We start from the raw sequence: 11,333 nt of genomic DNA, 5'->3' as shown, positions 1-11,333 counted from the left end.
AAAAAAAGAATTATCGACTGACTTTTTTTTTTTTTAATTTCGGAACGTGAGTGAGAACCACATGCGCAAAGCTTATACTAGTCAGTCTCGGACTGAATTCCACTGCATGAGGTTAAGCCATTAGTATGAGAGGCCCCATAGGCCAAGACATACAAACTCTCTTACACGTACTACCAAACCCTCTCACATTCACAGTGAAACCCTCTTGCACTACTATCAAACAAGGTATTGTTTATGTAATCTGAAAGATTTTTTTGCATGTCAAATGTCAGCAATTTTGCTTGAGGTAGCACATATGTGGTTTACAGAATTTTTTGCCAACATAATATGTTTTAATTTATTTTCAGATACATGATTTCCTTTAGTGTTATGGCAACAGATCCAATATCTGTGTCATTCCCTAGACCTTTCAAAATAAAACTAAATTGCACAATAAAAATGCCTAAACAAATATCAATCGTCCTAACTAAATTTTATAAAATACAAACAAACCATCTTACCATCTAACCCTAACTTAAATATTTCCTATTTATGGCTCTAACATTGAGCAAATCAATTAACACAAAGTTTTACATTTTTAAAGCCGCAGGAGAGAAACATGAATCAAACATAAACCGGAGGTCCGCTTTTATTTTGAAAAGCCTGCCAGGGGTCCAATCAGAAACTGAAATTTTAAGTTAAATTCCGTTGCAATCAAACTTTCAGAGAGTTTGATAGTAGTGCAAGAGGGTTTGATAGCGAATGTGAGAGAGTTTGACTGTGAATGTGAGAGAGTTTGACTGTGAATGTGAGAGGGTTTGATAGTACGTGTAAGAGAGTTTGTAGGTTTTGGCCTATGGGGCCTCTCATACATTAGCTATCCAGCAGCTCATTCAGCCCTAGCGTACCTGCTGGGTTTTCCGGAACTCCTCCACGATCTTAGCTGCCATCTCAAAGTCTTCCAAGAGGTGATAAGCGACAGCATAGCCAATCCATGAGGCCCGCTGGCCAGGACGCAGCTGCAGCAGCTGGTAACGGGTCTCCTGCAGAGAGACGCAAGGGGTCAGCACATCATGCTCCTGCTGGGTTGATCAACCAGGCCACCCTCACTGCTGGGTTTTCTGTTTGTAGTCTCTCTTGATTGTTTGACCTGAACTGTCTGACTACAGAGCTCTGTCATTGGCTGACTTGAAATATTTTACAATAAGTTTGAAGCAGATTAGACACTGTCCACCGCTGAGCTTCTCTAATGAACCCATTAGCTCCTTGTACCTGCAGGTATGAGACTCTGAGCAGTGTGTGTGTCTCACCCTGTAGCCCTCCAGGTCTCTCATCTGAATCTGCAGCAGGGACAGGTCTCTGAGGATCTGCAGGTTGTCCTTGTCCCACTTCAGAGCGTTGCGGTAACACTTGATGGCCTCGTCATATTTCTTATCAGAGCGCTGCAGCAGGCCGTAGACGTGCCAGCCTGGAAGGAGTCTGAGTTCAGGAACAGCACCGATCAGGACCGAGCCATGGTGAGCATTAGTCAGTCAGAGGAGAGCAGGCGCCCTGGGGGGCAGCAGGGTGAAGGATACAGACATGGCTCTTCAGGTCGTTGCGCAGGCCTCGTCTCACCAACTCGTAGGCATCCTCCTTCTTGCCCAGGCAGTTGAGGGTTAACCCCTTCATGGCCAGCGTCTCTGCAGCCCAGAGTCAACCAGAGGCAGCGTTCGTATCACGGGGTTAGAGAGAAACGGCCTAAACATTCTTATTGAAGCACGATTCAGTCTGTCAACTACAGTTTAATTAACAAGCAGACTACATCTGACATTACCATGACAACAGCTAGATGAACTGGCCCTCAGCAACACTACACATGGTGAAGTAAGATTTGATTTGGTGGAGTCCAGTCATGCTTTCATAGTCAAGTACAATTCACGTATTCACATGTTTGTGGTATGGCCATAAAGCAACATCATGAAGCAACAGCTGAACTTTAAACTGAACTCTGAATATCTGAACAGACTAAAATGAACTGACTGCTCTGGTGGTCTGTTACCATGATGGCAGCAGTTCACAGGTCTGATGCGGTCAGTGGTCCAAGCATCCATGTTAATAAAAAGAAAGGAATTCATAAAATAAGCTTGTCTGCATAGTAAGCTTCTTACGGAATTCCATTAGCTTCTCATCTCCCTTCAGCAATCTGTGTGGGATTTCTCCCATTTCCTTATATTCCTACGGTAGAGTTCCTATGGGTCAATCAGTGAACAGAAGGAGAAGTGAGCGATGTTGTTGATTTTCTGGCAGCAGAGGAAATGAAGGAAGCCGTTCAGTGCGTGTTGGTCAAGTTTCCAAATATCAGATTAACATTAAGAGCTGACAAGTTCAGATCAGGTCTTCTCTCTTCAGTGGAGAACGGTTGTTTACAACACAGGCAATTTCCAGTAAGCTTCAGAGCGTCAAACTGGCACATTACATACATCACAAATTTTTCCCAGTTGCCAAACGTTAGCAACTGGGAAAATTTTAAATCCTCAACACAGTCCACATCTCCAAGAAGTAAACCCTGCGCAACAGTTGAGGGTCCCAATCGTCTGAACAAACCAAAGTGTAGAACAAGGTCTTACCCAGGCTAGAAATAAGCTGATTTTTCCACTTAAGTTTAATATTTATCCTAGAAGGGGTGCAGTTGATTACAGCTGATTTTGTTTTGTTTTTTTATAACCGACACTGCCAGGTGTCGGTTATAACACCCGACAGTGTTATAACTCTATACGCACTTTCAATGTGTATAGTGACAAAGGCACTAAGTTAACAGTGGGTCACTATTGTTAGCATGGCCTGATGGGCAGGTCTGTGTGTCAGCCTCTGACAGCAGAGCTGTTGATTTTCAGATCTTTGGAGGCAGATAAGATCGGCCATCAATCTTATCCTACTACTGTAGCTCTAATGTCAGGCAATGACACACAGCAGGTCACCTTCTGGAGAGACGCTGTATGTGTAGCCCTGACTTTAAGATATCCCACACATTATTTTAGCTTTCTGTTCCCTTAACATGTCCCTCATTCTGTATTACTCCAAACAGCTTCCATCATGAAGTGCAGCTGCATGTGATCAAAGCAGGAAGTGGTTTACACTGGTAGCAAATCACAGCAAGAACATCTGTCCCTTCAGCCTGGGTCTTTCAGAAAGAAGACCCAGGCTGGATCTTCTTTCTGACAGACAACATTTCTACCAACAGTGCCACTATACAACTGAGTTTCATAGTTATTAAAAAAACACACAGGTGCACAGGGGGAGAGACACAAAGGTGTCTGTGCTCTATTTTGGTTGCCGGAGAGAGAAAAACTTTGAGTAGATAACAGGAAGGCTGACGGAAGAACAACAAAGTTTGTTTTGTCTGTTAGTGTTTGACACCTGTCATGGAACATGACTCTGCAAATGTTAGCAGCTTTCAGACAATCTCAGAGTTAAAGGGAAAAGGAAGGGTCTCTCTTACCTCCATGCTCTGCAAATTTGGGGTTGCTCAGGATCTGTTTGCAGAACTTCAACCCGTTTCTGTACTGTTTGTGTTCGTAACACCTCTGGAAGGAGAGAGAGAAAAGAATCACAGCATGCCGCCATGACAGTTCAGTCGGAGTTTTCCTCCAGCTGTTGCTGACAGGGGAATAGTCCTCATCCTGATGGGACGGAGATGTCAGCACATCTGGAGCAAGGGTCCAGCTCTGCTGTTGAGTTTTAATTCAACTCTAAACTATTGGTTAGGGGAGGTGCATCAACTGACTTCACTTCTCTGTGAAAACAGTGCTAAACAGAATCACAACACCCCGCTGCTCTTCAGCGTCACTCATGAGTCAATAATCCAACTTTAGGCGGACAGCTTTCCTCTTTAACTTGGGCATGGCTGTCATGTGTCAATCTGTTTATTCATTGATACATTTCGGCTCTATTGACAGGTCAAAAGACATCTGCAGCATCCCAGAATAACCATCCAGCGGTGCTGTTTCTCTCCTGCTCTATCACAGCTGATGGTTAACACAGACTTCAAAATTGCTGGGCTCCTGATGAATTAGCTACCTGCTCTATATGTGCTACAACGGGCCACTGCTTAGCACTGCAATAAGCTAACGCCAAGTGCCTACCAAAATCCTTTTGAAGAGAGCATTCTCCTTCTGCGGCAGAGTCACTGAGGGCATGGCGGTGGTTTCCTACTCCACTGTTGGTTTGTACATGAACGATACTCCTTTAGAAACAGAGATACTGGACTTTTTTGGGACCTTCAGGTTCCTCTTTCTCACGTGTTTAAGCCGAGGCCCCCCTTCCGAGCAAAATGGCCGCTACGCTTCTCCTCCGGGTCATGTTGAATTCCCGAGTTCATTCCTTACAAGCCAGCCGGTGTGAAACTCGAGTGTAAGAGATGATGAGCGGCGAAACTAGGAGTTTCTAGATTATATATTCGGCAAAAAATAATAGTAATAATAAAATAAATTTTATATATATAAAATTTATTTTATTATTACTTTATCTATCTATCTATCTATCTATCTATCTATCTATCTAACTATATTCCAGACTGCAGATTTATCTGCAGAATTATCGGAATTATTTATTACATTTAAAACAGCCGTTTCTTTTCGGCATCGACACAATCCCATTTTGTTCACATCAACAGTATGGTTATGCGGTGGTCGTTGTAAGCACAGTGTGCTTCGTATACGTCTGTGTTGATAGTGTGATGGAAATTCAGTGCAAACTCCACCTGCCCGGCGCGCCTCTCGTCACGCAGACTGTTAAATAGTGCGTACCCACTGCTAGCATTCAATAGTAGCAACGGTCCGTGGACTCACAGGAATGATTTCAAAAGTCCGAGCCTGAACAAATTTTGCTGAGCATAAATATATGGGGGAATTTTTCTGCCATAATCCAAGAGCACACATGTTCATTGCTCCGAGCAGAGACTAAGTGTGAGCGCGAGGAGAAGTTTTGAGTACAATCATTACAAGTTTTTGAGAAGAAAGACATGAAGTCCTGCTTTCAAAATAAAAATGTAAGCAAAGGTATTACAAGTTTTGAGAACAAAAGACGTGAAATCCTGCTTTCAGACTGAACGTGTGCTCTTGGATTATGGCAGAAAAATTCCTCCATACTTCTTCAGGTGGCACTGTTTTGCCTGTATGCTGTACTTGCAAACAGGAATGTGCTTTGGTTGAGTTTGCAAATATAGTTTATTCAAATAAGAGTAGCACTACTTCAGCATATTTTTTCTTAAGTAAAAGTAAAGAGTAGCCATCCAAGAAATTACTTAGGTAAGAGTAAAGAGTATACTGCATACTGAATATACTGAGTATTGATCAAATGATCAATCATTTAATATTTAAAAATTACATAATCAGACAAACCAAAATATAAAATTAAGTGGAATTTTTGGGAATTTTAAGGATGAAAATTACAACAATTCATGTCGGTAACAAAAAATAAATAAAATCAGGCTTTTTTTTCAAATCAGTTTCTTTCAATTAAAAACTGATGAAATTCTTACAAAACCTGCATTTGTGTGTGTGTGTGTGTGTGTGTGTGTGTGTGTGTGTGTGTGTGTGTGTGTGTGTGTGTGTGTGTCTGGTGAATTTTGTTTAAAACATGGCTGTCCTTCATTCAGTTAAGTTACTCACAGTGGATAGAGAATCCAGAAATGATACTCAAGTAAGAGTAGTGATACTTAGAAAATTATTCAAGTATATGTAAAAAGTTCAGCGTAGTACAATACTCCTGAAAGTACTTTTTTTTTCAGAAGTTACAAGTTGAGTTAATGTAACTTAATTGCGACCCAACTGTCAAACATCAGATGTTTCGATGCAGAGTGATTTGTTTTAAATATGTAGCAGAGAGAAAGGCGTGAATTAAATAACGGTTTACTTGAGTTTACATCACTTCTGATTACAGCCGTCACAAGAAATGATTAACTGTTTTGATGCTTCACAATTTTATGCTTCTAAAGTCAAAATAGTTGTACTACACCAGCACAATTACTTTCTTTCTTTTATTTAACCCTTTATGGTACACATAATGATGCTAGTTGGAAAAAAAAAGTTTGGCATGTTTTTTTTTTGTTTTTTTTTTACATAAAATAAACCAAGTAAACATAATAAAGACAATTTTTTATTATTATTTTTTTTTCATTTATTTTTTGTTGATGTTGCCATTTGGCAACACTGTACCATAGTGGAAATTAATGAAAACAAGAGAGTTTGACTTATTATTGTAAAAACATTTATTTAACGACTCAGGTTATAGTCTAAATAGCCTCCAGTAGCAATAATAGTTAACAATGAAACTCATTTGAAAGCTAAAAACAATTTTAAAATGTTTTTCAACATTTTATTGGCATATTTCATTGATGTAATGGTTTTCATTTGAGTTGAGTGTCTTGATCCTGCCGTCTTTGCCTTACTGCTTGTGGAAGCTGATGAAGCAGTTACTCTCAGCTTCCAGTGAAGAAGTGGACCTAGAAAACAAAAACATCCTTAGTATGTTATGAACCTGCCAGTTTTGCACAAGTAATAATTGCACGTTCACCCTCATTGTTCCCTCTGGCCTCACTGGTCCTCCTGTCCTGTCTGTTCTTATTCTCTGGCTCATAGTCTTCACCATCCTCACTGTCTAATTGCAAAGTTTCAAGCTCCTCATTTTCTTCATCACTAAACCTAATTCATCCTCACTACCATAAAAAGGAACTGCTAGTTTGGTTTTCTTCCTAAGAAATTGTAAAACATTGTTGCATTAATGACGTAAATGGAAGAAAAGAGTATCCAATATAGTCATTCGCAATATGGAAAGGCCTCACAAAATGGAAAATTATAGCAGACTCTAGAAGATCAACATGCTGGGCTACCAATACAATGGTAATCTTAATGTTACAGTGTTGCCATATGGCAACATCAACATTTTAACAGTTTATCATTATTAAATGATTAAATACAGCACAATGAATGACAGAATAGTGAACTTACTTCATTTATTGTTGAGTATGTAATTTTTTCCTGGTCAAAAAATGTCATAAAAATAATTTTTTTCATGATTTCTGAGGAGTCCAATGGTGAGGCTCTTCCCTGTGAAGAGGTCAGTTGAGAAAGGTGTCAAACTTCCCCCCAGAAAATTATGTGACAAATTTAAACACTGCTGTTGCTTCTCTTAGGGTCTCATCTCTCTTTCAGTGCATTACATTGTAAAATTGGAGGTACTGTCTGTGTGTGGTCTTCAAGTAATTCGTTACCAAATGGCAACATTATACCATAAAGGGTTAAAAAAAACTCTGTAGCATGTAGCTCCGAACAAGGATGAAGCTTTACTGATGGTTTTATGACATTTAATTTCTTCAAAAGCAAATTCCATTCATCGTAGCATTATAATCCACTTTACAATGTTTCAATTTACATTACTTTACGACTATGACAAATAATTATGTTAACAGATAAAATATATTAAAAGTAAATACTTTTTACAATCAATACACCTTGATTGTAAAAAGGTGTATTGACTTTTTACAATCGTATTGACAGCCTCTCAATCTTCGGAGAGGCTGTCAGTATAAAACAATGTTTCTTGCTCTGTGAAAAACAACTAACTGCTGTAATAACTGTTGTACTAACTACTGTAACTGTGGTAACTTATTAACTTCTAATTTTGGAGAAAACAAACTATCTGTTATACAACAGCACTAGACAGAAAATGCTAAATCCAAAATTAAACGTAGGCCTACAGCTCAAAGCAGAAATCAAAATTACTGGCAAAATAAAACACTTTAAAATTTTCTGTAATAAAAGCACTTCGTTATTTACGAAGTCGTTTTTTGTTTCTTGATTCCAAAGATTTTGCATTACTAATATTAAATATGTAAAGAAAGACAAATTAACCTTTCCCCTATTTTGTTTTTGTCTTCAACAAATAAATATTTGCGGCAATGTCATATTTTGTGTTTTGAAACCATCATAAGCTCCAATTGCCAAATTATATTATAAATTATGCACAGTCCTAGGAGACTAAAAAATAGTCGCCACTTTGTATTGTTTCTTATATGTTCAAGTGTTTTTTTTTTCTTTGTTTTCTCAAAGAAATAACCAGGAAGAAAGTTACTTAAAAAAAACAAAAGCAAAAGCATTAAGTTGGAAATAAAATATTTGATACTGCAATAGATATTTTATTTTCCTGCTTTTGTTTGTTTGTTTGTTTGTTTGAATGTCAGCAATACCAAACAAGATATTTCAAATGTTCATTAAACCCTTACCTAGTTTGTTCGAGTTTTCGGCGCTCTATGAATCAGGCCTTCCAGGCTTTGAAATCCATCGCGCAGTCGACAGTCACTCTCAGGCAGGCGGCATTAAACCCAGCACCGAGGCAGCTGTCAGTGCTAAAATGACGTTCAGCCGCTTGTTATCTCGAGCTGTTCTCATTAACAGGGGTGAGTTAGTTGCAGCGTGGTGTTTAAGAATGACTGAAGTTTAATGTGGTTCTTAATTAAAACACCGAGGTTGTTTTCCAGCCTGACCTTAGCTTAGCTTAGCATTAGCGCGTCGTTTTCTCACGGGTGACTTCTTTTCTCATTGCAAAGATTAGAATTTAGTGGTAACCGTGATGCATTTATTGCAGCTAGTTTAACCACTAGATAATGGAAATCCCGGTCCCATTGTTTCAATCCTATCACAGCTGCTCTTTCATTTCATTTGCTGTCATGTCTGCTGGCTTAGAGACAGATTAACTACCTAACAGAATCTACTGATCAGGATGTATTGTGTTATTAATGAACTGGGTTATATGTAACTGGACTTTAGTTAAATTCTGATTGTATTTTCTGAACTGATTTATAAATGGAAAGTACATCCACATTTGATTGAACCCATATAAACTTACACAATTTAAGTTTAAATTTTATTAAAATAAATTAACTGGCATCAACAGAACATTTTATTACACTATGCACTGATCTCCTTTACATTGTTCAGAACTGCCAGGCTGTTCCGCTTGATTTGGTTCTAATCTGATTTATCATTTGTCCAGTCTAGTGTCACTAACATTTTAAATGCTGTATTTTTAATGGTGGTCAAAACAAAGGTCAGACCCACTCCCCATTCAGGTTGCTTCTTTGTTTACACTTATTTTAAAGATGTCTTGCTTTCCTAATCCCCAAAACCTTTTTCCTGTGCTATCTTCCTGTTTCATGGTAGTGTTAATTGTTCATTAAAAGCTCTGTGTGTGTGTGTGTGTGTGGGTGTATGAATTCTTTCAGCCGGATCCAGATCAGCTTTCACTAGCTCCAAGACTGACACAGCCAACCCCAACTGGCTGCAAGTGGGTCTTGCGTTTGGAACATCGGCTTTTATCTGGGGCCTGGTGAGCACCAATGTTTGTGCACTAAGAGACATAAGCTGGCATGGAAGCTACATGATGGTGACCGTAGATGAGAATGAGATGGGTCATAAAGTGATGTACACGTAGTAAAATGTAGAGGTGCACCGATAAATCAGCTCTGATTTCTTTAAATTTAGAAATCAGAGCTGCGTCTTTAATGTTAGGAGACATGATTGGCTGATACTTAAATGTGAAAGTGATGTGATCTACCTCTATCAGCCAGACCTTTGCTACAGAAATTCTTTGGAACCTTGGTCAGATCTGTGCCTTGCCACAGTTCTGTCTCTGAGCTCATTGGCCAGTTCCTTCCACCTCATGATTCTCATTTGCTCTGACCAGCACTGTGAGCTCTTATATAGATGGGTGTGTCCCTTTCCTAATCAAGTCCAATCAGTTTAATTAAACACAGCTGGACTTCAATGAAGGAGTAGAGTCATCTAAAGGAGAATGAGAGGAAATGGACAACATGAGTTAAATATGAGTGTCACAGTAAAGTGTTTGAATACTTATGACCATATGATATTTCAGTTTTTCTTTTTTAATAAAATTTGCAAAAATGTCTACATTTCTGTTATTTTCTGTCAAGATTGGATGCTGAGTGTACATTCATGATAAATAATGTGAATAATGTTTTTTGATTTTAGCAAATGGCTTCAACCAAACCAAGAGTGAAAGATTTAAAGGGTTCTGAATACTTTCCGTACTCGCTGTAAGTGGGAGCCTTGACAGACCCACCCACCATGTCATGTCTTCATCTATGTGATAAGCAGCAATCGCCCCACTGTTGCTAACTTGATAACATTGTAGCTATATTTAGAGACTTTTCAAATTAAAAAAAAATCTTTATCTGCGAAATTTATAATCGTTGGGTCAGGCTGCCAAAGATTGGTGATTGGTCAGAAGACTGCAATCGGTGCAGACCCAGTGGACTTCATCACAACTCTTACAACTTCCTGGATGTTAATGTGTTTTTAAAAATAGTTACTTCCAACATACTGGTCCTGCAAAAAAAAAAAAGGAAACCTATATATGTAGAAAAGAATCTCTGAAGATGAAGGATTCTGCTAAATTTTTGTTTCTCAGTGAATGACTTTCTTTCACCCACAGCTCTTCAAACAGCACAGCACAGATGTTCACGAGTACGAAGTGAAAAAAGGCCTTCAGTGATCTCTAAGGAAGGCAGGTGAGCATGGTGTGAATGCTGCTGTTTATGTCTACTGTATATCAGTGTGAGGCCCTCTGGATGGAGTGAAAGGAATCCTGATGTGTTGTTTCTCGTCTCTTACAGGAACTGTTTGGATCCTCTCTGTTGGACACATCTGCTTCTATTCCATGTAACCCCCCCAACCTGAACTCTGTAGAATACAATGAAATAAGATAAATAAATGTTATGTGTGAACTGTGGAGTCCTGATTACTTTGCGTATGTAATTAAGAAGGATTTAACAGACACTAGGACGTTCTGTATTCGCTGTTATATTTCTATTCATCAACTTTACACTCTTATTTCTGTCCTGTCTTAAAGGATGCAGTCATGTTCGTGATGATGCATGTTGGGAGCTTTTATCTGAACAAAGACTTTATCTGACAATTCATTTCACAGTTACTCAAAATGACAGTGGAGAGCAAAGGTGGATTATTATTATTTAATTAACAAGAATAATTATTTATATTCTTGTTAATTAAATACCAATAATATTTTGACTCAGTGGGGATGAATTCAAATGCACTTCACACTTTTCAGATTTTGAAAACCACGTGTCACTTGTATTTACTGTTATGTGATTCTGTGAGTTGGTTGTCACACAAAATTGACCTACACTGTGGTTTGTGGTTCTCATGGTACAAAACATGAACATGCTGCAAATGTTTGATTTTCATTGTTGACAGTGATTAACATTTCATGTATGACACTGTCATCCAAAATGAAAACAAAATTCAAGTGTTCTCCTTGACTTCATCTACTTCAAC

The 11,333-nt window shown here is 38.7% G+C and overlaps 2 protein-coding genes and 1 long non-coding RNA gene across 4 annotated transcripts in view; 1 reads left to right on the top strand and 2 right to left on the bottom strand.

Moving 5' to 3' along the window:
• LOC103154728 (N-alpha-acetyltransferase 15, NatA auxiliary subunit) overlaps positions 1–4,345 on the bottom strand; it is a 17,046-nt gene extending 12,701 nt beyond the window's left edge. The window contains exons 1-5 of one of the 2 annotated variants that reach the window (XM_016662999.1): positions 4,104–4,345; positions 3,461–3,545; positions 1,557–1,661; positions 1,290–1,447; positions 888–1,022 (exon numbers count right to left, since the gene is read on the bottom strand). In XM_016662999.1, the coding sequence (XP_016518485.1) occupies positions 888–1,022; positions 1,290–1,447; positions 1,557–1,661; positions 3,461–3,545; positions 4,104–4,157 (537 nt within the window). In that variant the 5' untranslated portion in view covers positions 4,158–4,345. The remainder of the gene's footprint in view (positions 1–887; positions 1,023–1,289; positions 1,448–1,556; positions 1,662–3,460; positions 3,546–4,103) is intronic. The other variant, XM_007576122.2, reaches the window with a different exon arrangement.
• A 1,868-nt stretch (positions 4,346–6,213) lies between these two features.
• Positions 6,214–8,325, bottom strand: LOC107833497 (uncharacterized). Its single transcript, XR_001659243.1, has 2 exons — positions 8,243–8,325; positions 6,214–6,463 (listed from the first exon to the last, which is right to left on the bottom strand). It is a non-coding gene; the product is annotated as an uncharacterized LOC107833497 (long non-coding RNA).
• ndufc1 (NADH:ubiquinone oxidoreductase subunit C1) lies at positions 8,278–10,768 on the top strand. Its single transcript, XM_007576121.2, has 4 exons — positions 8,278–8,416; positions 9,242–9,345; positions 10,471–10,546; positions 10,652–10,768. Exons 1-3 carry the CDS (start codon positions 8,371–8,373, stop codon positions 10,528–10,530), a joined length of 210 nt encoding a protein of 69 aa, XP_007576183.1. The 5' UTR covers positions 8,278–8,370; the 3' UTR covers positions 10,531–10,546; positions 10,652–10,768.
• The last annotated feature ends 565 nt before the right edge of the window (positions 10,769–11,333 follow it).

Source organism: Poecilia formosa, unplaced genomic scaffold (assembly GCF_000485575.1).
Source record: "Poecilia formosa unplaced genomic scaffold, Poecilia_formosa-5.1.2 Scaffold397, whole genome shotgun sequence".
NCBI lineage: Eukaryota > Metazoa > Chordata > Actinopteri > Cyprinodontiformes > Poeciliidae > Poecilia > Poecilia formosa.
This window is presented reverse-complemented; position numbering and strand designations above follow the sequence as displayed.